Source organism: Canis aureus, chromosome 4 (assembly GCF_053574225.1).
Source record: "Canis aureus isolate CA01 chromosome 4, VMU_Caureus_v.1.0, whole genome shotgun sequence".
In the NCBI taxonomy this organism is placed as follows: Eukaryota; Metazoa; Chordata; class Mammalia; order Carnivora; family Canidae; genus Canis; species Canis aureus.
In genome coordinates, this window is record NC_135614.1 from 48,580,698 (window position 1) to 48,608,309 (window position 27,612).

Genomic DNA, 27,612 nt, shown 5'->3' on the forward strand with positions numbered 1-27,612 from the left:
ATTAGTCCATGAGAACTACACTTAGGATAGTGAAACAAGGGGCACCTGTGGTGGGGGGGGCTTAATTTGTTAAGCGTCATGATCTCAGGTCCTGGAGCCCTGTAGGGAGGCCCACTTGGAGCCCCCTTGGAGCACTCTCCACCCCCATACTCAGCTGGGGATCATTAATCCTCTCCGAACAAAAATATTCATTCTGTATTTGTCCACAGAATTCCCTATTTTGGCATTTAGAAAAATTAACATGATTATTAGCTTATGATTAATGACACTGCACAATAAATAGGTGTTAACTATGGGGCAAACACTGTGTTACATTATTTATTGTAATGTAACTTAAAACAGGTAGAATCCCTGCCATTATTAAACTAGCAGCCCTGATAAGAAGTGCAATAGACTCAATGATGATCATAGACAGTATGATACTGTACTGATACTTGGGGAGTAGGCAATGCAGGGGAGCGTAAGGATTGATGGAAGGAACATTTTTGGCATGTACAGAATCAGGGAAGGCTTCTTGTAGGAAGTGATGACTAAGCCAAGACCTGAAAATGGAAGAGGAGATAAACCCAGAAAAGAGGATACAAAAGAGTGTTCTGGGCAATATGGATGTGCTCATAGTGAGAGAATACACGTTGCAGCTTCATGCAATCACAATACAGTAGTGAAAACTAAAAGCTATAAGTCAAACTTAGTTATACTATGACATAAGGTCAATCTCAATAGTTATGGATTACAAATATTTATCTTGGTTAAAGTTGCAGAGACATAAAAAGGAAACTTTTAATTAAACTAGATTCTTCAAACAGATTTATAACTGGTAATATATCTGTGCACAGCTTGAGACCTTCTTCAGAGGTAGGCATCAAGGATAACCTAGGAACAAGGGCAAAAGTCAGAGCTTTACATGCTTATATTGGAATGTTAGACATCTTTGGAAGATTGGTCCTCCTTTCTTTGGTAGGGGTAATTAACATATTAATATCATGTGCATTGTTATGCAAATTGAGTTTTAAATATCCTCCTTTAAAATTTTCTTTTCCAGATGACCGGAACTTTGTGCCTTATGTATAAATTAAATACAGTAGTTGAAATTGTGTCAGTGCTAGAAAAATATACTCGTAACATCGGTCAAAATATTTAAAATGTAAATCAATTTTTCCAAAAATTAAAATTATATATTTCTTGCTTTAATAATCAGTACTGGTTTTGTTTAATCACTTCTTTAGTTCACTATCAATCTTATATATTATATATATTCTCTGCCAAATATCTTAAATAAAACAATTGAAGAAGCAAGTTACATTTCCCGATCATTGGTATTTAAGTGTGAAAGAGTTAACTCTACAGCAGGAGGTTTTTAAATATTATACTAAATATATATGTATTTTTTTCTGAAATTAGGGGTATATTTTGGAATTGAGGAGAGAAAAGATAAGGGACCTACTTCTCTCAGTGCTTTTTTTCCCCATTTCCTTTTTCAAGGTCCTTGACCTAGTTTGTCATTTTAATACTTTATTTCTTTCCCCACCAGTTTCTTATTCCTTTGATTGTAACTTTCTTTGTCAACACCTAACAGCCAAACAAAATTGATCAAATAGAAAGAGAAGGATTTTCCCTGGGGATGCAGTTTTAAATTTATTTTATTCCAAAATTCAAAATTTCTTAAATTCTTGAAGTGGAAATTAACAGCTGGTATAAACTTTTACCATGCAATCACCTCCTGAAACTTTCATGAAATTGGAAGACAATTTACATTGGCAGAGCCGTTCAAGTTATCTGTTATTATATGTTATCTTCCTACATAAATATCTAGTTATTTTTAGTTCATGAATTAATGAGCTGCTCCTTGAAATATGATAATTAACCACCATTTGACTGATAGAAGAAACAAATCCTCTGATGGGAAAATGAGAGGCTTTCAGGAATTTTAATCCCTTATGCAAAGCATATTTGAGGCAAATATTACTACCCTGAACACTTTCCCTTGTTAGAGAAAACTGTTTTCATTTCCATCAATCTCAGTCTATTTATTTAGAAATTACTGAGTTATTAGAGCTGCTGTCTGGTCTCTTGTGTTTAATTTTCACTCGGCATCACATTTAGAAATCCTAGCTGCTGACGAAGTGCTGTGTGGTTCCATTTCTGCATCTTCCAGTCCTATAAAATGAATCTTGCTGTGAAAAATGAAGATTAATGGGCTTCATAATGACTCTCCCCTGCTAAAACTAATCTGAATAAGAGAGAGTGGTGTGTGCATGTATATGTGTGTTTGTGTGTATGGTACCGGTGGTGTGAGCGAGTGATATGAGGACAGAAACGTACAAAAAATCAGTATGGATTCCTTTGGATAAAAATAAGACATGATGGTATGGCGTGTCCCCAAAAAAATCAAACATAGAATTACCATATGTTCCAGCAATTCTACATCTTGGTATATGCACACACAAAAAAATTGAAAGCAGAGACTGAAACAAATTATTTGTGCATGCATGTTCATAGCTGCATTTTTCATTATTCAGTAGCATTATTCATCTTTCAAAAGGTGTAAGCAACCAAGTATCCATTGACAGATAAATGGATAAACAAAATGTGATATATCTGTAAAATGAAATATTGGAGCCTTAAAAAGGAAGGAGAGTCTGACAGATGCTACAACGTGGATTAACCTTGAAGATATTATGCTAGGTGAAATAAGTCAGTCACAAAAGTACTTATATAATTCCACATCTATGAGGTAGTAGTCAAATTCATAGAGGAAAAAAAAAGTAGAATGGTCATTGGAAGGGGCTGAGGAGCGGGGTCAATAGGGAGTTGCTAATGGGTACACAGTTAGTTTGGGTTAGATGAAAAGATTCTAGAGATGGATAGTACAATATGTACTTAATACCGCTGAATTATACACTTAAAATTGTACACACAAAAATTTTATATTATATCTATTTTACCACAGTAAGTAAGAAAAACAAACAAAAATGAAGGCAGCTGCCTAATGATTAGTTAAGGAACCAAGTAACAATTTGTTGCAGGTATGGCATTTCAAAATATAAAGAACAAATGTTTCAAATACTTCTTGCCTTCTTATTAAAACTGTTAGTAATTTCCCAAGGTTTCCAAAACAGAGATTAGTCATCAAAGGATTTCACCTACTCTCTCAGTGTGTATAGATTTTGCATACCCTCATTTACATTAGCTATCTTGAGACTAGACAACCTTGTTTATTACATTAAATGCCACAGACTGCTGATTTCTCTGGAAACAAACTTAGAACAATTTTAGGCTTTAGAGAGGAAAGCACTGACACAGATGGTGTTTATATGTTAAATAAGACACAGTTCAAATGATGAGTTGATAAATAGGGTGTGCTTTGTCAACCTATGGATTTTCAATCAATTCTCACTCCTTCATTGTTAATTACGTTGAACTTCATTACTCAGTTTCTTTCGTAAATGTCAACTTCAACTGGACACTCTAGAGTATTCAGGCAGTATCTCTTCTACGGATGTTGGCAATTCACCAGACCCAGGTTACATACTTATCTTTTTAATTATCTACAAGGATATTTGTTATGAATTCACAAATATCTGTGCTTAATGTTCTTCCTAATTAACTAATTAATTAATATAATTAATGTGGGCACGGGAGTCACATGGATTAGTGTATTTGGGGGAAGCCTAATGCTCTGGCCTTTTGTTTTTTTAAAGGAGGAGATTTAATAAAACATGGAAGGTATAATAACTTTGTTACCACAAATGTGTGACATTTTATTTTTTGCCTATTTTTGCAAAAGATTCCCTTTACATTTTTAATAATCATACTCTCGTTGAAAATTAAATATTATTAGAATTTCACAAATTTCTCAGTAGCATCTATTAAGTCCAGTAATAAGCATGTATTTACTATTCTCCTTTCAGTATCAACAATATCCATTTCTTGAATAATTTGAGCAAGTTACCAGAAGTACAATTTCCTTTCTCCTCTTTCAGTTTCCAGAAATTGTTACACACCATTGCTTTTTGCTTAATAGTGTGACATCTTGAGGCAAGCTTAACTCTGACTCTGTTGAAGGTGTACATTGATCCAGTCGCTTCTGCTTCCTTAGTGAATCAAATTCAATATAGCCCCCTTTCCTCCTCTTTTTTTTAATTTAGTTTAATACTCTCCAGAAATTCCAATGCCTTTCTTTGTCAGAAACTTTATAAATATTACCATGCATGGCAGTAGGTAGAAATTACTTAGGATTGACAGTCTCAATGAACTACAACTCTAGGGATAGGGATCACATTTGATCCTATTTCATAGGAGCAAGATAGTGTCACCTACAACTGTGTTACAAAGTATGGGGTATGTATCACAATACATGAAATTTACTGAATACATGAAATGTGCCAGGCATTGGATTAAGGCATTTTACAAGTCCCATCTCATATAGGACCCAAAATAATTTTAGGGCTCACAAAATCACTCAATTAGGTGAAGTTGAATAACATAAAAAAAAAAGTGAGTCCATTTTCAATGATCTTTCAATCCTGATTAAATCAAGATGAAAGTAATAATTTTGTGCCAATCTGTCTTTAACACCTCTCTAATGGCTGGTGATCTTTAACAGACAATAAAAGAACCTCAGGCATAGCTCATTATAATGTTTAGCTAAATTCTGATAACACCGTTTTGAACTTGTTTTTACACTATTTATAATCAGCAATACAGATAATCAACTACATGTGGTGACAAATAAATAAATGCTATAGAGACAAAAATAGTTCTTGTAAAGAAAAATATAGTAGTATTTTTAAAGAACAATACAGTGGTATTCAGATAAAACAAAATCAAGAAAGTGATACATGAATGATAATAAGTGAAACACTGTATTCAAAAATAGAGTTCCTAAAGACCAAAATCATAAGCATTTATTAAAAACTAAAATGTGGTGAACCACTCATGGATTCTATATGTACTACTGGAAACACGGTATATACTGGGCAATGTGTGCAATGCTGGGTATGTGAATATATACTCATAATCTCTGACTGAAAATAGCTTATCATTTGTCAGAGGAGAGGGTATTAAACAGCTATCTATAATAAAATATAATGACTCTTCCTATTTCAATACAAAAACAAAAACATTTCATAGGGCTGAACTACTTCACAAAAATTATATATTTAAAGAAATCCATTGTCACAGCAAACTTCCATTACTCAGTTTCTTTTAGGATAAAAGTAACAGCAGCCAAACATTTATTTGGTTATTCATATAATCAACAAGACTCAATTCTTACTTGACTTCAGGTTAAGTTTTCAGACTTAACTTTCTGAGTCTTGGCTACATCACCATTAAGATTCTTTGAGGATCAGAGAAAGTAAGGCTTATAAAATGCTTAGCCCACTGCCTGGCACATCTCATGAATTCAATAAATGAAAACTATTTTTTTTGAAAACTATTTTTATTAATGTGAATCTACAATGTGACAGTGACTGTCAGGTGATTGACATCAAAATTATACAGTTTCTCTCTAGTAAAAAGGAGATGAGAGATCTAAGGAGAAGAAACAAAATCCAAGAGACCAATAAAGCCACAATGACTTGTCAAGCACAACCAGAATGTGAGAGGTAAAATGTTGGGACATGAGATTAGAATAGTAAAGAGATAACTATGTGTAGCTACATAAGGAATTTTGACTTGATTTTACGTGTTAACATCCTTATGCTTTTTTTGCTTGACATATCCCCTAAAATTAGGTTGATGTCTTAAATTTTTCATTGTATGTTTAATAGCAAAAGATATAAAGTCTAAGGATTTACAAATAATACCGAATTTAAAATAAACCTTAAATATATTGAATAAAATCTAAATTCTGTAGTATATGAAAATCATCATCTATTATGAAAATATATGAACACATTCTTCTGTAAGAGTTGAAAACTTTACATCATTCATTTTCCCTCTTAAATTTGTATTTCTATTCCATTCTCCCTAAGGAATTATTTTCCTGGTATTACATTTCATACCCTAGAATATTTTATAGTCTATACTATCATAATTCTCTATTGAAAATAACAGAAATTGACTTAAAAATTTCTGTGTCCATGAGACTCCAGATATTCTTTTCCTCTAGGATGAATTTTCAGCATGATTATTACTACAACATAAAATATTACATATTTTGATCAAGAATTATTCAAAATAGCAACATGCTATTTGAGCTGTATTCTTTAATAACTATAATAAGACATTTTCTTAATTGGTTCATATACCCATGAAAAAAGAAGTCTTGGGACGCCTGAGTGGCTCAGTGGTTGAGCATCTGCCTTCAGCCCAGGGCATGATCCTGGAGTCCTGGGATCAAGTCCCACATTGGACTCCCTGCATGGAGTCTGCTTCTTCCCCTGCCTATGTCTCTGCTTCTCTCTCTGTGTCTCTCATAAATAAATAAATAAAACCTAAAAAAAGAAGTCTTATTGTCAGAATAAGCATAAAATCTTTGCTCATTTTTTTTATAAATATGTGTTGAAGATTTGGTCACTAATATGTACAGGGGTACAGGAAGAGTTATGTTTTGTCCTGGCATTCAATTCTTACAAACTGTTTTGTTTTATGTCAAAATCACAGTATAACGTATCTCAAAAATTATTTTCAGTGGTCTACCACATGATTTTATGGAAAACAAAAAACTGAAAGCCATCTGATTCAAAGGTATTTGTCATATTGTCATTAGATTCATTCACTTTCTAAAAATAATGCAATATTTTCAGTGGTATACTTTTCTTCAGCACTAGGTATCCACTTTCTCATGCAATGCTCAATGAGAGGCACAAGGTATGCTTTTCTTTTTAAAGTGGGAAAGGGTGACAAGCTTTGATGTCTAAGCCACAAATGTCTAGAATATTTTAGGAAAAAGTATATATGGTTTTTGAAGTCTGGATATGCGTTGGTATTCTCCGTGCCTTTTGGAAACTGCATCACCTACCATGACAATTACTTCTATAAATGATATAGCCATCAAAATATTTTAAGTAGGAAAACAAAAAGATCTTTTTTTAAAGTTGTTTTAGCTGTCATAAAATAATTTAACTGGCAATAAAAAAGATGAATTAGGCAGAGAGTTGGTTTACTAGGAAAGTTTTGCAATGTTTGGGTGAGAAAATATGATCTCTTTTAGAATGAATAACTTAAAAATATGGTTTTTCTTATTTTTTTTATTTATTTGAGAGACACAGAGAGAGAATGCTGTGCAAGTCGGGGGAGGGACAGAGGAAGAGCATCTTCAAAAGACTCCCCACTAAGCAGGCAGCTAGATGCCAGCTGGATCCCGCAACCCATTAAATAATGACCTGAACCAAAGACCAAGAATCAGGTACTTAACTGACTGAGCCACCCAGGTGCCCTTGAGACTAAGTTTTAAAAGCAAGATCAACAGAATTTGGTGAATAAGGATATACAAGGAATAGCTCTAAGTAACTTGAAAAGTCACTAATCATCTCACTAATGTATCAGTGCCATTAACTGGGAGCAGAAATATGCAAGAAAATATACTTAAGAAAACAATGTTCAAGGAGTGACTGGGTGGCTCGGTCAGTTGGGTGTCTGACTTGCTTTCCACTCAGATCATGATCTCATGGGTCATGAGATGGAGCCCCTCATCAGGCTCCACACTCAGCAGGGAGTCTGCTTAAAAGATTCTCTCCCTCTGCCCCTCCCCACCTCTATAAAATAAATAAAACTTAAAAAAAACTAGTTCAATATGAATACTTAATTTAAGATGCATGTGATATATTTGTAGGATGTTCAAAAGATATTTATGTATAGAACTCTGGAAGGAAATGGAGTTTGGAGTAAAACAGTTGAATAAGATGTCCCGTGTAATACCTCACACTCAACAACAACAATTTGGCATCAAATCCATAGGCTAAAGGACCTTTGTTGGAGCTTTGGGAGCCAGAACCATATACCAAGGGACCCATGTGTTGGGTAATAGTCACACAGAATATGGAGGTAGGGTGTAAAAGGATATAAATTTTGTATGTGATTGAAGCAATAGTTGTTATCAGGATGAAATAAGACTGTTAAATCTATAAGATGATTTATATAACATAATAGTAATAAAAAATCAACAGTAGAAACACTAAAAGAGAAGGACGCATACCACTACAGAAAATCATCACTTCACAAATGAAGACAACAAAGAGGGAGGAAGGAACAAAGGAACAATGAAAGGGCCAGAAAACTAGTAAGATACATTGGTAAGTTCTTATGCATTAATAGTTAATCTTAATATAAATGGTCTAACTTCTCCAATCAAAAATCTACAGAGTGAAGTAAAAAAATCCACAGATGAATTTAAAAAAATCAGACCCAGCCATGTACTGCCAAGAGACTTCAACTTTGAGAATACACATAAGCTCAAAGTGAAGGGTTGGAAAAAGATACTCCATGCAAGTGGAAAACAAAGGCAAACTGTGGTAGCTATACTTATATCTGGAAAAAATAGATTTTAAGCCAAAAACTGTAATAAGAAACAGAATGTCATTATATCATGATCAAGGTATTAATTCATCAGAGATATAATAAGAAATGCATATGCACCCAACTTAAAAGCATCTAAGTATATTAAGCAAATACTAAAAGATCTAAAGGGAAAAAGAGACAACAAAACAATAACAACAGTGACTTTCAACACTCCACTTTCAACACTGGATAAATCATCCAGACAGAAAATCAATAAGAAAAGTTAGCTTGAACTATACTTTTAACCAAGTGGACCTAACAAACATATATAGAACATCCCATCCAATAGCAGCAGAATACATATTCTTTCAAGTGCACAGGAAACATTCTCCAGGATATTTTATATTATAGGTCACAAAATAAGTTTTAGCAAATTTAAGAAAATTGAATCATGCAAGTATCTTTCCAAACCATAGTAGTATGAAACTAGAAATCAATTAACAGGAGGAAAACTAGAAAATTCACAGATATGTAGAAATTAAACAATACACTCCTGAACAAGCAGTAGGTCAAAGAATAGATCAAACAAAAAACCAAAAAATATCTTGAGATAAATGAAATATAAGTAACAACACACCAAGATGCATGAGATATAGCAAAGGCAGTTCTAAGAGGGAAGTTTATATATAAATACCAACATTAAGGAAGAAAAGAAAAAAAATCTCAAACAACCTACATTTCCACCTCAACAGATCAGGAGAAAGAAACAAAACAAAACAAAACAAAACAAAAAGCCCAAAGTTAGCAAAAGGTGAGAAATAAAAAAGATCAGAATAAAAGTAAGCAAAAAAGATGAGAAGATAGAAAAGATCAATGAAACTAAAAGCCAATTTTTAAAGATAAAATTGGCAAAATTTAATTTAGACTAACTAAGGAAAAAAGACAGAAGTCAAAAACAAGTAAAATAAAAAATAGAAAAAGACAATATGAATGATACCATAAAAATTCAAAGAACATAAGAGATTACTGAGAACAATTATATGCCAATAGATTAAATAATATGATGAAATGGATAAATTCCTAAAAACATAAAACCTACCAAGATGGAATCGTGAAGAAATACAAAATCTGAATAAAGCAATAACAAGTAAGGAGACTGAGTTAGCAATAAAAAAAACCTCCTAACAAAGAAAAGCCAAGGACAATACGTTTTCCCTGGTGAATTCTATGAAATATTTAAAAAATTAATACCAATCTTCTCAAACTGTTTCCAAAAGATGGAAAGGGAAGAACACTCTCAAACTGACTTTACAAGGCCAGTATTAATCTCATTAATATCAAAGCCAGTTAAGAATACTACAAGCCGAAGTACAAGCCAATAATGCTGATAAATACAGATGCAAAATTCTCAACAAAATATTAGTAAACTGAATTAAGTAGCACACTAAAAGGTTCATACACCATGATCAAGTGGGATTTGTTTCAGAAATACAAAAACAGTTCAACAAGTATAAATAAATAAATATGATATAGCATATTTACAGAATGAAAAATAGAAATCATATAATCATCTCATTAGAAGCAATAAAAACATTTGACAAAATACTACAACCTTACATGATAAAAATCCTCAACAAATTATACATAGATGGAATGCACCTTAACATAATAAAGTCTATACATCACAAACAGTGACATCATACTCAACAGTGATAGGTTGACAATCTTTCCTCTAAGATCAGGAATAAGACAAGGGTGTCTACTTGCACCATTCCCATTTAGCATAGTACTGAAAGACCTAATCAGACCAATCAGGTGTGAAAAAGAAAAAGAAGACATTCAAATTGGAAAGGAAAAAAGTAAAACTGTATTTGCAGATGACACATCAAATACATGGAAAACCCAAAAGAATCCAAAGAAAAACTATTAGAACTAGGGATGCCTGGGTGGCTCAGTGGTTGAGTGTCTGTCTTCGGCTCAGGGCATGGTCCCGGTATCCTCTGATAGACTCCCGGATCAGGCTCCCCACAGGGAGCCTGTTTCTCCCTCTGCCTATGTCTCTGCCTCTCTGTATCTCTCATGAATAAATAAATAAAATCTATTAAAAAAACTATTAGAACTCATTAACAAACTAAGTTTCAGGATACAAAATTAACAAAGAGGAACCAGTTGCATTTCTCTATACTAACAACAAAGTAACCATAAAATAAAACAATCTCTTTTGCAATAGCATAAAAAATAAACAATAAAATATCTAGGGATAAATTTAACCAAAGGGGTAAAAGATTTATATACTGAAAACCAAAAAAACTTTGAGTAAAGAAATTTGAAGATGATACTGAAAATGATAACTCTTGTTCAGGTATCCAAAAATTAATTATTGTTAAAATGTCCATACTACCCAAAGCAATGTACAGATTCTTTGTTTTCCTCTAAAGATTTTATTTATTTATTCATGAGAATACACAGAGAGGAGAGAGAGGCAGAGACACAGGCAAAGGGAGAAGCAGGCTTCATGCAGGGAGCCTAACGTGGGACTCGATTCCAGGTCTCCAGGATCACACCCTGGGCTGCAGGCGGGGCTAAACTGCTGAGCCACCGGGGCTGCCTGCAATGTACAGATTCAATGCAATCTCTATCAAAATTCCAATGACATTTCACACACACACACACACACACACACACACAAAATAAAACCCCACCTAAAATTGTATGGAACTGCAAAAGACCCTGAATAATCAAAGCAAACCTGAGAAAAAAAAAAAGCTGAAGTCATAATATTTCCCAATTTAAAACCATATTATAAAGCTATAGTAATCAAAATCATATGTATGGTATGGTATGGTATGGTATGGTATGGTATGCTGTTGCTGAGCTATGCTATGTGTAACAGACTAGTGTAACAGGATCAAGAACCTAGAAATTAACCCTTGCATATATGATCAATTAGCATTTGACAAGGGAACTAAGAATATACAATGAGTAAAGGATAATCTATTTGATAAATGGTGCTGGGAAAATTGATATTCACATGCAAAAGAATGAAATTGGACTGCAATCTTACACCAATCACAAAAATGAACTCAAACTGGAATGAGTACTTAAATATAAGACCTTGAACTGTACAACTCCAAGAAGAAAACATGGAGATATCTCCTTGACATTAGTCTTGGCAATAATTATTTGAATATGACATCAAAAGCATAAATAACAGCAACTTGGACTACATCAAGTAGTAAAACAAGTAATTGGTACTATAGCATATTAAAAAGTTTCTGTGCAGCAAAAGAAATAATTAGCAACAACAACCAAAAAGGCAATGCATGAAACAATGGGAAAATATTTGCAAGTCATTTATCTGATAAGGAGTTAATATTCAAAATATGTGGAGAACCTATACAACTCAATAGCAAAAAACAATCTGATTTTAAAATGGGCAGGGAACTGAGTAGACATTTTCCCAAAGAAGACATACAAATGAAAAACTGGTACATCAAAAATGCTCACGTTAATAATCACAAGGGAAATGCAAAGAAAAACCATAATGAGATATTACTCACACCTGTTAAGAAGGCTGTCATCAAAAGACAAAAGGTAAATGTTGGTGAGGATATTAAGAAAAGGGAACCCATGTCCACTGTTGGTGGGAATGTATTTGGTACAGCCACTATGTAAATACAGGGAGGTTCTTTAAAAAATTAAAAATAGGACTACCATATGACCTAGCAATCCTACTGCTGGGTATACATTCAAAAGAATTCATATCAGGATCTCAAAAAGATATCTGTACTCCCAAGTTCATTATTCACAATAGCCAAGACATGGAAACCACCTAAGTGGTTTGTGAGTAAATGGATAAAGAAAATGTGACACTATATGCATATATATATATATGTGTGTATATATATATATATATATATATATAAATTTAGTATTAATAGTAACATTATTCAGCTATGAGGAAGAAAGAAATCCTCTCATTTGCAACAACATGGATAGACCTTGAGGGCATCATACTAAGTGAAATAAGTCAGAAAAAGACAAATACTGTGTGATAGCACTTACATGTGAAATCTAAAGGATCTGAACTCATAGAAACAGAATGTAGAATGGTGGTTGCCAGAGGCTGAGAGGTGCTGCAAAAGGGGAGATGTCAGTCAAATTGTACAGACTTCCAGCTATAAAATGAATAAATTATGGGGATCTAATGCATACCATGTGCTATGGTTAACAGTACTGTACTTGAAAGTTACTCAGAGAGCAAATGGTCTCACCATAAGAAAAAATTGGCAATCTTGTGTGACGATAGAGATGTTAACTAATCCTACTGTGATCATTTTGCAGTATATATATATACATATATACGTATATACACATATATGTTTCAAATTATCATGTGTGTTATAGTGTTGTGCACCTTAAACTTATACAATGTTATAACTCAATTATATCTCAAAAAAATTGAAAAAGGAATAAAAGCTTATTAATGTATTTTTTTAAAAAGTAGAATTTGATGATTTATGTCCATTAGTCTTAGATTCATGAAGACTATAGACTACATAGCATCCTTTTAGAATTATATATATAACCAAATGAGAAAGATTGAATGACAGGTATCTGAAGACCATAATATTTAAATAAAAGGTACCTGAGAAGGAGCTGTGGGAAGGTTAGGAGGCAAAGCAGGAAAGAATTGCAGGATGAAGAGAAGGTGACCTGGAAACTCAGAGTAGAGGACCCACTTCCTTCTTCCTGTACCAGAGGGTTTATTGCCAAATTCTGTGGAGAAGGGATGAATTATTTAAGAAGGAAAACAGAGTGTGCTCATGATGTACTCTAATTGTTATATACTTATGTTCATGTGTGTCAATATACATTAGGGGCATAGGCTCTGACTTCTCAAAATTACACTTTGTTTATGATTCTCTTCCTTCATTGTTAAAAATGAAATTACATACTATCCACATGAGACAAATTGAATTAATGCAGTAAATGTATTTAGAAAAATGTTGACACATATTAAATATCCATGAAATTGTTTTCAATTTTATTGAACTATATTTCAATTATATATATATATAAATATAACATATCATATATAGTATAGTATCTAGTATTTATATATTACTAATGTTTAATATTTAGTAAATATTTAGTAAAAGCGACAGAGCTTTTCTTCTAATTCTCCTAAAATTAAGAGTGTCTCTGTGTAAGTGTATGTGAAGTCTTAAATGAAAGAGCCACCAAAACAAATATTGAATAAGAGGGTTAAGATTCTCAGGGCATCTGAGTGACCCAGTTGGTTAAGTGTCTGACTCTTGGTTTCAGTTCAGGTCATGATGTCAGGGTTGGGATCTCAGCATCCTGAGATCAAGCCCATGTCATGTCTGCTTGAGATCCTCTCCCCCTCCTTTTGTTCCTACCACTTGTGCTCTCTCTCTCTCTCTCTCTCTTTCTCTCCCTAAAATAAACAAATAAATCTTTTAAAAAAGAAAGAGATGGACGCCTGGGTGGCTCACCATTTGAGAGTCTGCCTTTGGCTCAGGGCGTGATCCCAAGTCCAGGGATCAAGTCCCACATTGGGCTCCCTGTGAGGAGCCTACACCTCCCTCTGCCTGTGTCTCTGCCTTTCTCTGTGTCTCTCCTGAATAAATAAATATTTTTTTAAAAGACAAAAACAAAAGAGAGAGAGAAAGTTTAGGTTCTCTGGAGGTCATGACTCATTGGAGGTCATTCTACCCCACTACATGTTTAGGGTTTGCTATGCTGGGTCACTAACCCTTAAATATACTGATTTTATAAAATTGTAAGAGAGTCTCTATTTTGGAGTTTGCCTTATGGCTGATATGGATGCCCTCTCAAAACTTCTTTAATTCTTATTATCAATAAACCTAATGAACAGAAGTATCAGGAAGTATGTGTGATTCATTCCTTGTTAATTCATATAAAAATGAAAATACATGTTACCTACTATGTATGGAATAAATCGAGCCAATGTATATAGATCATTTATTAAAAAGTTGGCACATACTAGTTCATAAAAGTTTTAAGTATTATATATTAAAGAAAAGGTTCTTTTCTCAACTTTTTAAGTACTTTCCATCACATTACATTTAGTATGCTGATTATAATTGATCCTTTACAATTCTATTACATTTTGTTAGGGTTTTCTTAATATTAGTCAACATCATAATTTAAAAACAAATGATATAGGCCATGACTAAACTAAACATACAATCAGTATAATACTTACCTTGAAGTCATTGATTTCTTCCATTACCAGTAATATTTTTTATCTAGGGCCCATATTTAATACACTCACCTCACCTCCATACCAAAAGAAAAAAAAAAAAAAAAAGAGAGAGAGAGAGAAAGAGTTGACCTTTGAAGACATGGGTTTGAACTGTGCAGGCCCACTCGTACAAATACTTTTCAGCAAATACAGTACAGTACTATTAAGTGTGTTTTCTCTCCCTTATGATTTTCTTATAACATTCTATTACTCTAGCTTATTTTATTGTAAGAATATAGTGTACAATATATCATACAAAATATGTGTTAATCAACTGTTTATGCTATCAGTAAGTCTTCTGGTCAACAGTGGGCTCTTAGTAGTTAAGCTTTTGGAGTGTCCACAGTTACATGCAAATTTTCCAATGTGCATTTAAGGTAGAAGGTGTCCACTTCCCCCAACCCCCACATTTTCCAAAGGTTAGCTGTATAAAGACTTTGTCTCACTTTGAATTAAGGAAGTGTGGTCTGACATATGTAGTTTAAATGTCCAAGCAATATGATATTCAGTACATTCTTACTGACTTAAGAAGTGGCAGTGAGGGACAGCTATGTGGCTCAGTGGTTGAGCATCTGCCTTTGACTCAGGGCATGATCCTGGATTCTTGGGGTCGAGTCCCGCATCAGGCTTCCTGCATGGAGCCTGCTTTTCCCTCTGCCTATGTCTCTGCCTCTCTCTGTGTGTTTCTCATGAATAAATAAATAAAATATTTTTAAAAAAGAAGTGGCAGTGGCGGGGGGGGGGGACTATTTTCAACTTAGTCTTACAGGTAATGGCTCTGAATAGAATTCATACCATTTATATAATGATTTGTTGCCTCTACTAATGAAATATTTTGAGTGCTGGACATGTTCTATCTACTTTCCACTATCAATTTAACACTTTTATATCTGATTTTTAAGTAACAGATAGAATATAATACACTGTTGAATATGCTTAAGATCTTAATCATTCTATGTTTTTTTTTTTATCTTTTGGCAAGTGCCTTCACTAAAATTTTAATGCTAAACTATATATTGTTTCTTTAATTTTTATCTGAATTTGAATAGTTATCAGCTTACCTTTTTGTAGCAACAGTTATTTAAAATCTGAGGTAAAACCCATCTAGTCAAATTCTGGACTTATGAGTTTGCTCAATGATAATAGAAAAGACATGCTTTACAAAGTCGAAATTAAGCTTAACACCAAAGATTTGAAATATTGTTATATACAAGAAGCAATGTATCTGTACCAATTGTTTTTCTCCCTCTTTCACAAGATATGACACAAGGTTTTACATATTAAAATATTATGCATTTAATTTGTCTTATAGCATCAAATATTAATCATCACTGAAGAGTTCTAATCAGAACTTTTAAAAAATATATCATTTCCTTCAGTTAAAAGGGAACAGGGATGGCAACAAGAAACATTTTTTCCCCTGTGAAATGCTCCTGTAAGTGTGACAAATAATTCATTTGAAATAAAATAGGAATTGTTTTTAGCTCTGAAAAGAAAAGTTACATTTTAAATTGGTTACAGCAGTCAAAACCTAATGGGTAAAAGGAGTTGGTAATAATATTATATCAGGTTTATATTCAATGAAATTTTAATTTTCTACTCAAACAATATTGTCATTATCCTAAAATTTTCTACAGTAGTTTTTCTACTACCTAATTTTGGAAAACCTGAATATCATCGTCTCCTTTGTTTAAACCATTTCAAACACACAGAGGCAGAGTCATACTTATAATGTTTTCCCACTGCTTAAGTTTTTCTCAAAAATGTTGAAAACTTCTCTGTACCTAAAAGCACTTGGTCTCAGAAGAAAAGTGGGGAAGTATACAATGCAGACAATTTTAAGGGTGACCATGATATGTATTCTGAGTGACTGGTTATCTACTGTATCTTGTAATTTATTTTTTACAGGATTTACATTTCCCTCTCTCTCAGGTTTTGATCATGTGCAGGCTCAGTTTATCTTTAAATCCAATGTATACTAGAACTTTGGAGAAAAGTGTGAGCTGGGTTAATGCCAAAGTTTTGATGAAATTAAGTCATTCTCTGACAAATGGATCCTTCTTTTCCCTATTTCTCCATGTGTCTGTGCACATTTCTTAGTCATTAAGTGCAAGAATTCTGCAAACAAATTTATATCCTGGCTTACTAGTTAATTGGCCTTGTGGAATCACTTGATATTTTTCCTCAATTTCCTCACCTGAATGTGGGAAACAAGATCAATATTGAGTCTACCTCACGTAATTATTATAAGACCTTAGAATGTAACATTACTTAAAGTTGAAGGATTTTTCCTTTAAAAGAAAAATATCTAGAATTATTTTTTACATTGTATTTATTATATTGAATAATTAAGATCATTTCCAGAGTGAGGTTAAAGTCTACATGTGTAGGACCTTTGTGTACTTAGGTAGTCAAACATTTACAAGCTAAATACAAACAAAATAATAATACCAATAGTATTCATATCAACAGTACTAATTTCTTATTCCAGATGATGTTGTTTTTCTGAAACTCAATCACCATTTATATACCCTACAAATGATTATGAAACCATAACCCTTTTAAGCTCAGTTCACTGACGTCTTTGGGTATAGTATAAAGGACTATTTCCTCCCTGCTTTTTTCCATAAAATCTTCTACATATAGTATATATGTATTTGACTTCCTATGAGCAGTTTGGTGTTGCTATGTTTTTAAGTCCAGTTGTGCTCCTTTTATCAATATGCTGAAATAAGTACAGTGCCTCCATGATCATTAACAGAAGAAAGCACAGATGACCAAGTGATGAATTAGAAGAATTTTTGTCAAGAAGACAGTAAAATCATGCCATAGTATAACCCCTACTCCAATCACATAATTATTACATATAAAAGAGAAAAGGAAAAAAACTATAACGATATAGTAGGCCTCACAAACTGGACAGATAGTTTCATGGGCCATAAATATAAGGTAACGAGTAGGACTACAACCTCTGGTCTTTTGGGATTAAACTTCAAAATCAGGCAGTGACAAGAGGTCAATTTTTCTGCAGTCATGGGAATTAAAAGTGCTCCCATAAAATGAATTTATAGGGCCAGACCTAATACCTAAAGCAGAGATTGGATGCCAGGGCTCCTACTATTAAAGAAGACTAAAAAGAAAAAAATAAATAAAAATAAAACCTGTTCCCTAGGGCCACCACCTATAAGAATTTGTGAAAATATGAAAGCAGGAGGGTACATCTTCATAAATAAGAAATGAACCAAATTCCCTACTTATTAGATGCTCATTTGTGTTTCTTGCTTATGAGTCAGAGCACCAAACTATTACTCTAAGCCCCAGGACCTGAACAAGCACTCAAGGGCAAGATAGAGGCAACCACAACACTGATTATTGTGAAAGGGAAAAATACTCTTAGAAAGAAAAAAAGAAATTCCTACTTTAAACCAAAGTTCCAAAACAGATGAAGAAATTCCAAGAAAAATAGTTTTCAGAATCACCAATCAGAGGCTAAATGAAATGTTTATGAATAAAGCTGTAAAGCACATTAATTACAGCTTATAATACTCAAAAAGACAAATTACAATTATGTTAATTATTAAATAGTGAAATGCATAGAAATAAAGAAAAGTAAGTGGGTAGAAAAGGAACTCATAAGGAATCTTAATAAAGAAGCATGTATCACTAAAAAGCAAAACCAAACACCTCAATAAACAGTTGACACAGTTGAGGAAAGACTTATTGAATTTGAAAATGGTATTAAGGAGACACCTGGGTGGCTCAGTCAGTTAAGTTACTGACTCTTGTTTTAGGCTCAGGTCATGATCTCATGGGTCATGAGATTGAACCCTGTGTGAGGCTCCACACTCAGTGGGGAACCTGCTTATAGATTCTCTACCTTTGTCTCTCCCCCTACATGTTCTCTCTCTCTCTCTCTCTCTCTAAAATTAATAAATAAATCTTTACAAAGAAAAAAATCCCCATAATTGAGGAATTTACTTAGAATATCATCCTAAAACACAAGTAATACTTAAAGAATTTTAAGAAATACAAAATATACAATGGGGGCTTCAGCATATATCTAACAGTGTTTCAGAAAAAGAAAATAGAGGGAATTGACTGGAAGTGATATTTGAAAAAAGTAAATGGCAATAATTTTTCAGAAGGAATGGCATGTATGTTCTGATTTGGAAGGCACTCCAAAATACTGAACAGTATAAATAAATAAAAATGGGCACCTAAACATGATAGAGAAACTACAAACATCAGTGATAAACTGAAAATCTTAAAACAAGAAATGGAAGGAAAAAAAAATGAAGAACAAACAAAAAAACAAACCAAAAAAAAAATACTATCAATAGAAATAGATTAAATAAATGCCTTTAAAGAGAAAATAATTGTCAATCTAAATATTATTTCTAGCTAAACCATTCATATGAAGATTCAGAGTTCACCACATAAATTCTCAGTAAAGGAATAATGAAAGCACAGATTTTAACTAAAAGAAAATTGAGAACAGAGGAAAGTCATTGGGTAAAAGTACAATGGTGAACACAGAAATTTTTCGAATATGTATATGCATTCAATAACTAATAATCTTTATATGATATTTGTGTGTGTGCCTGTGTTTGTGTGTGGGGGGGGGGTTAGTGCTTAAGGGAAAAAGTAAGCAATAAGTTGTTAGCTCAATAAGTTGTTAGAAATAGCTAATAAATGGTTAACACATACTGAAGTCCTTTTGAAGAAGAGATAGAAATATTGCATGATCGTTAAGTTTGTTAGGTGAAAAGATATCAATAGGTTAAGTATGAACTTTAAAATTTTGAAGTTAGGGACCCCTGGGTGGCTCAGTGGTTGAGTGTCTGCCTTTGGCTCAGGTTGTGATCCCGGGATCCTGGGATGGAGTCCCACATCAGGCTCCCCACAGGGAGCCTGCTTCTCCCTCTGCTTATGTCTCTGCCTCTCTCTGTGTCTCTCATGAATGAATAAATAAAATCTTAAATAAATAAATACATAAATACATAAATACATAAATAAAAATTTAAAGTTAGTATTGAAATATATAATCTGTATTTTTTAAACCTGCAGAGAAAAGAAAATAATCTGTGTATGAGAGAATAGAGAAATCTTCAATTTGACAAAGGGCAAAAAAAGGAAGGGCGAGGAAGGCCAAGAAATTAAGAATATAAATGGAAAATACAAGGTACGATTAAAGAAATACACTCAAAATACCTTTTAGGAAAGTAAATGTAATCTGATTAAGTTCACTAATTAAAAGATAGAATGAGACTGGATAACTTTTCAAAATGGATATGCTGCTCATAAAAAGTACCCCTAAAATAGCACATTTTATAAATAACAGTTTAAAACACTTATATTAGAATGTTCATACAAGAGAATAGCATGTTATAAATAAATGAATGTATTAGAGCTTCTAGCCAAGGGTGCTTCTTTGGATAATTCCAACTGCATAGAGAACCTGGGTTGGAGTCTTAGTTACAAGTTACTACATGTGACACTGGGGAAACTATTAACCCCTTTGTGCTTCAGGTTTCTTACTTGCAAATTAGGTTAAATTTCTTACTTATAAAAGAGTAAGAACTCTTCTCTCTCTCTCTCTCTTATGTGGGTTAAATCATTTCTTACTTATAAAAGAACTGTCTCTGATCCATAGCACCATATATTTGTTAAATAAATACATTTTAATTTAAGGTATCCAAGTAAAACACAAATATATATAATATATATACATATAATATATATAATATATATTATATATACATACATTTAATAATCAGGAAATCAAATATTCCCAAGATCGGCAGTTATGAAGATCTCATATTAGAAACAGTGAAATTGTCATGGTAAGGCTTCCTCACAGTGTCTGGACCACAGTAAGTGCTGGTGAATATCACCTGAAAAGATGACAGCAGCCAAACATTGTTTATCATTCCAATATCTTCTGCTTCATTTTTCTTTAGCCTATTTACTCTACATAATCTCAGATGTGTATTCCATGTAATCTTACATACATCTTCAAAATTGAAAGGGAGCAGAATTTCCCACCCCAAAATATGCCTCTTTGGCATAAGGATTATTTTTGGCTGATTATATTTAAGACGGGAGACACAGAGAAGCTCTGAAAATAAGTAGAAGTCACCCTTTTGTAAGAGACTTTTATTTTTACAGGTGAAATCTCCGTTTGTAAGGCTGTCACTCTCTCTGTACCATGAAGAGGATGACTAAAATCTCTAGAAATTCTTATCAATGGAGAAGGCAAGAACTTAAATTTGTTTAACAACCATATACCTGATTTACTGATAACCTCCTATAACTGGCAATCTACCCCTCAACTTCTCATGTCTCTCTCTGAGGATGACATTTAAAGTGATGGCATGGGCTATTCCCTGAAGTTACTCAGTTTTCCCGAGTATCTCTCATGTATACAAGATATACGCATGTTATTATACTTCTGTTTGCTTTTTTCTTGTTAATTTTTATTACAGGGAGAGGTGTGGTGTCTCAGCCAAGAACCTAGAAGGGTAGAGGGAAAATGATTTTTCCTCCCCTATAAAACCATTTGGCCTCACTCCTTTTATAATTCATGAACTTATGAGCTTCTATTCTTCCCACACAAGTGGCAATTGCAATCACAAACAATTTGTGCCTTAGGAGCCCATTCCATTTTCTAACAGAGCTAATTGTCAGGTAATGTTTTCTTATGTTGAATTAGAACTCACGTCTCTATTACTTCCATATATCAAGATTAGTTATGCCTTCTGCATACAACATGTATAATTGTCCTTCCATGGAAAATTTAGAGAAAAGAAGAAAAAAGAAAAGAAAAAAGAAATGAAGAAGAGAAAAGAAAAAAAAAGAGAATACTGTAGCCTATCTAGTGGCTCTCTTACTGAAGATTAAAGATAATTGTTCTGTCTTGTATAGAATATTTTTCCCTCTGTCTACTGGTAGCTTCTCCTCTCGGTACATTTTTTAGCCGGATACTTTACATGTGATATTCCAAAACAGAGCACTTTATTTTGCAGTTGTCTGCACAAGAAAAATCTCTTTCCTTATTTGAATACTATTACTCAATAGATACATGTGTTCCAGACACTCTGTTAGACATATAAGTTTCAATGGTGATCACAAAATAGACATGGCTCTATCTCCATATAGCTTAAAGTCTAATGGGGGAGGGATGCCTGGTGGCTCCGCAGTTGAGCATCTGAGGGCTAGGGCATCATCCTGGGATCCAGGATGGAGTCCCACATCGGGCTTCTGTGGGGAGTCTGCTTCTCCCCTGCCTGTGTCTCTGCCTCTCTCTCTGTATCTCTCATGAATAAATAAATAAAAGCTTTAAAAAAATTTAGTGGGGGAAATCAAGTAAGGCAGGCAAAATTTCAAGGCAGTGTTACCAGAAAATAATTATTAAATACTCTCTAGGGGGAAATCTGAAAAATCAACCCAAGAATGATTTTCCACCACTGAAGTAAGAAAACACATTGCCATTGAGAAACTAAGAAAAATTTGTAATGCCTCGATTTCAGAGGGCAAGCTAAATGAATGGTGAAAAATAAAGCTGAAGGAGTAATAAAATCTAAATTACGCAATGCCAATTAAAGCCATTTTCTGAATAAAATAGTTCTATTAATGTGAACTACAATCAATTTTTTGGTGGTCATGCTGTACTCTTGATGCTGCTGATTCTAGGTTTTATTTCCTATAAAATGACTCAATTGTTTTCATTTGTACTTTTATATATGTTTATTTGAAATGTAATGGGAATTTTTTTCAATTTCAATGAATTAGATTTGTTCCCATCATCTCCATCATTCAAAATTTCTCTGGTGTCTGATTTGTTATCATACATGTTATATTCATCATCTTCTCATTTAAATTTTCCCATATTGTCCAAAAAAATATAGCTGACTTGTCAATTTCCTTTGAGAAACTGAATTTGAGGAATTGAATTTGGGAAACATCATGTCTGTCTAATAATAGAGATATTTAAGAAGATATTTTATGTCATCCTAATATAACACAGCTTTCAACTCCTTTGTGGTTCAATGTCTTGGAAATCTAAAGATACCTTTCTGAAAACAAAACAAACAATTCTATTCCTGTATTCCAACGATGTTCATCCAAAAGGGAAAAATTATTCAGCCTTTTATGGGAAAGCATGCTAATCAATAACTTTCAGCATGCCTGTTGAGTTACATACCCTCTACACTCAGATACATATTTAAAATTTCTCTAATTAGTTTTTACACTGAAAGATGGCTCACTGTTCTGTATTCTGTGGTGAAGGGTCATCTAGATGAAGACAAGAGAACAAACATGAATAAGTTACTTAATTTCAAAGGAAAAAATCCCAAAAGAAGAACCCATTATTTTAGATTTACTTCTATGTGTGTTTTATGGTATATCACATTTTTTTTCATTACCTGCTATTTACTGCTTTTTATTCTTAGTAGAATTTTTTCATCATGTAATTGTTTTAGATTATTATAGTCCCTATGAAATTTCATAATTTATACTCCCAAGAAAGAACATTTTCATATGTATGTATACCTTATAACAAATCTGTAATTTACTGATGAAAATAAGTATATTCACATTTTTATTTGAAGTAAACCATTTGTATGAAAACTATGTATATGAGAAGGAAGGCATAATTTTGACAGCAAAAGCATGATACATTGACCCCTTTTCAAGCTTCTTTAACGTATTTGAGTATAATTCAATTTCTAATTCAATAACTTCTAAGAATATACTGATCACATAACACAGGATACACTAAAATAATTTCAAATATCATTAGATCAATGTTAATGAATTTTTTTAAAAAAGTAGAGTCATGGGAATGAGTTAGTTATGGAAAAATATCTCATAAAAGATTATTTTATATTTTAATGTAAAGAGAAAGGAAAAAAGTTAATTGAATGTCAGAAAAGTGACAAGCTTCTGTCTTAACCTTGAAACTTGTGGGAATGTGGAATGCCAGATTTGTGCCATATGTTACAGCTCCTGACAGTGTTATGTGTCTTTACCACAACACCATCTGTGCTGCTATACCTGAATAGGGACAGTGGCTAGAAATGGAGAAAAATAATGAACTCCTACAACTTACTTTTTTCCCCTGAGCTCACACAGCTGGTGATGGATACTTCAATCTGAAAAGCACTACTTAAGTCTTGAATGACAACACATCTGAGTATCTTTGACCTCTTATTGACTACTTATTTCCTATAAGTGTGAAAATTATTATTTCCATTTTAAAAATTTAAAAAGAAATTGATATCTAAAACATTGATATCTTCAGAGTTGTTCACTTTATTCTTGTAGTAACTTTTACAAGTGTAAAAAAGCAGAAATAATATTTATATAAGGATAGAAAAATTAAAAGTAGGTAGTAAAAGTTGATTTTGTTGGCCCTGGAATTATTACAAAATCACTTACATATATAATTTTAACACTTTACTGTTTATTACTATAAATGGGTTTAATCCTTTATTTTTTAAAAAAGATTTTATTTATTTATTTATTCATGAGAGACACACAGAGAGAGGCAGAGACATAGGCAGAGGGAGAAGTAGGCTCCCTATGGGGAGCCTGATGTGGGACTTGATCCCAGGACCTGAGATTATGACCTGAGCCAAAGGCAGATGTGCAACCATTGAGCCACCCAGGTGCCCCTAATCCTTTATTTTTTGATGCTCATTTTTTTTTTTCTCAATAAGATGGATCATACCATCTGCCATCTCAGACTTGCTGTAAGGTTAGAGTTAATGTATATCACGAGCTTAACACATTAAGTTCAAAGTAGACAACTACCAATTATCCCAGGCATCCTAAAAGTGCCCTGTAATATTTTTCAGTCTTCCAAGAGTAATATCCTATTATTCCTACTTTAACTTCACTACATATGCTATATAGCATGTGTGGCCAATGACCTAATAGATGAGTGAATATTTCAAATTTTATCTCTAAGTAACACATATTCACATTTATGGAAAAAAGCTGATCCTATTTCACAAGTTGTCCAACATATCACTTGTTGACTATATTCTATAATTTACCAAGTATCCCCAGAAAAATAAAGAAACGTAGAAATGCAATCCTTAGTCCTAACATTCTTAGATGCTAGACAAAGATATAAATGTAAATATTTCCTGCAAGAGGAAATGAACACTCCATCTCCAAGTAAATATCTTGGAAGATAAAAGGGAAAAACTAGGTGAATAGGCAGGTGAAGTGAGTAGGATGGAAGAAAGGAATGAAGGGAGAAAGGAAGAAGGGAAGAAGGAAGTGTATTCATAATATAAACAGATCATAAATATATATGTGCAGAGGAATAACATGAACTTGCTTACCAGGTCATCTTGGAACATACACCGAAACAGGTTTTTCACCCTATAGTTGTATAACAAAAACCTCTGACACTTGATAAAATGATTTTAGGCATTAACAAACTAGTAGGGATATAATTTTTGCCCCAGCTGATGAAACTCTATTGCCAATTACACTGGAAACATATGACTTTATCCATTCACCAATACCTACTTATCAGGATTATCAGCAGAGTCACTGTGTTTTCTCAAAGATGGGTGTGGGTCCATTTCTCTTAAACTATTCCTCCATTCTTCTTTATAAGTCCATGAGCACAAAATTAGGGTACTCTAATAATTGCTTTCCTTTTAAACAACCCTTCCCTTCCAATTCCTTTAGTCTTAAAAACACACATTTTATTTTTTCAATCAGATAACACTTCTACTTAGTAATCTATGACATTTTTAAACCACAGTCATACTTCTGCTTCTTGAATCACAATTCTTTTTTTTTTTCAAAGATTTTATTTATTTATTCATGTCAGACACACAGAGAGAGAGAGAAAGAGAGAGAGAGAGGCAGAGACACAAGCAGGCTCCATGCAGGGAGCCCGACGCGGGACTCGATCCTGGGTCTCCAGGATCACACCCTGGGCTGAAGGCAGGCACTAAATCACTGAGCCACCAGGGCTGCCCTTGAAACACAATTCTATGTCATTTTAAATTTATTTTTATGTCAGATAATAATTATCTGACTTAAATAGTTTCAAGGCGCATATTTTAATTGAATCTGGCAATTTGTAACAATGTAATGAACATAACTGAATTATCAATGCCCCAAAGATGTTGATTTTGCCCAAGGTCAACAGAGAAATTTAAAACTGAAATTAGAACTCCTGTCAAGTATGTATCACACCATACATATGATGATAAAAGAAGTAGCAGTTATTGGTATGTTATCAGCCTAATATTTGGACAGCAATGTAGCAACAACTTTACATGCATTATTTCTACTCGGGGTAACAATTCTAAAATTTGTGAGGATTAATACATCAATTTTGTAGATGAGGAGATATATTCAATTTTAGAGAATTTCTCTGAGATCACATGAATAGTATGTAGCAGAGCTATCATTCTAAATAAGGTTTGTGTGGCAAGACATCTTTAGAGAAATCTTTAGGCAAAGATACCAAGTAAGGTCATGATTGATACACTAATAAACTAATAACAAAAACTTTAATACGAACATACCAAGAAGGTATTATGTTAATTTCCCTTAAATTAAGGAAAATAATAATAGAAGACAGAAAGTCAATAATGCTCTTTCCAATTTAAAATAAGAAGTCAATAACTATGTTTTATTTTTAAATGAAAGATTTTTGGCATGATTATATAAAAGCCTCTTTAGAAACATTAAGATTCATTCGATTAAATTCATAATAGGATGCTACCCTCATAAAGTTATTCTAGGTGATAGACACATAGATCAGATGTAATAAAAAACATTTCAGAACCCCTTTAAGTGCCAAGAATTCATCCGTTAATAATGGTTTTGATGAAACTATTACATTTACATGTGTACACCTACATTTAAAGATTAAATGTGAATTTTTATATTAGACACTTATTATGTATTAGCAAATGAAAACACATTCAGTGGTGTTTGTAGGCAAGCCTTTTTTGAACTAAGCAGATTTCTGCTTAGTTAAATCTTTCCCTCCCCTTGACTGTGAATCCCACTGACTCTTGCTAGAAAACAGCATTAGACTGAATAGGTATATGTGCTTGATGTAATTTCTATCCCTGTAAAAAGCAGTTATTGCACATCTGAAATTGCTACTTTTCCTCTCTAATATTACTGTCATTTTATGGTGTGCTGTATAATTAAGTTTACTATAACACAGAGGTATTTGGTAGAGTTTCCATTTCCTACCTATGGCTTATTTTTACTCCATATGATACATTAACAGGCTGAAAAACATAATTTTAAATCCCAGCTATTTTTAGCGAGTCGTTTCCCCTCTGGAACTTCATTATTTAATAGTTAATGTTATAGAATATGGTACCTACATGTTATATTAACCCAGATATTGTGATGTAGCTATTCCCTGTTTCTAGTTTTAAACTTAAAAAAAGGAAGCAATTTAAACAAATATTTTAGGAAATTCTACTAGGATAAGAAAATCATCAGAAAAATATATTGAAATCCCAGGTAAAAATTATAATCATCATAGATTGCCAGAATTCTATGATTATAGAGAACCTGTGATAATACTGCAGGGACTACAGGGAATAGAACAAAGCTATTCAGAAAAAAGCTAGAATAAAGAGAATGTACTCGATATAACCTTTAATTTAGGATAGAATAATGTTTTGTCTTCTAGCTTTATCTATATACTTCAATCTTATTGAGATTTTTGTTTGTGTGTTTTTGTTGCTTTTAGCATTCTTGTCTGGTTAGAAATTTGATTTTGGATGACGTCTGTGACATTTCCTTCCCATGTATATATCTTTTTTCTCTACACAAATGAAAAAAAAAATACACATTAACACTTAAAGAACTGG

At 33.0% G+C, this 27,612-nt stretch overlaps 1 protein-coding gene across 8 annotated transcripts in view; it reads right to left on the minus strand.

The window, feature by feature from the left end:
* LOC144312683 (uncharacterized) overlaps positions 1–27,612 on the minus strand; it is a 2,041,845-nt gene that overhangs the window by 1,759,416 nt on the left and 254,817 nt on the right. For all 8 annotated transcript variants that reach the window (XR_013378226.1, XR_013378224.1, XR_013378221.1 and 5 more), the window contains one exon: positions 13,094–13,224. Coding sequence is in view for 3 of the 8 variants with exons in the window: in XM_077895607.1 (XP_077751733.1) it covers positions 13,094–13,224 (131 nt within the window). In the remaining 5 variants the exon portion in view is untranslated. The remainder of the gene's footprint in view (positions 1–13,093; positions 13,225–27,612) is intronic.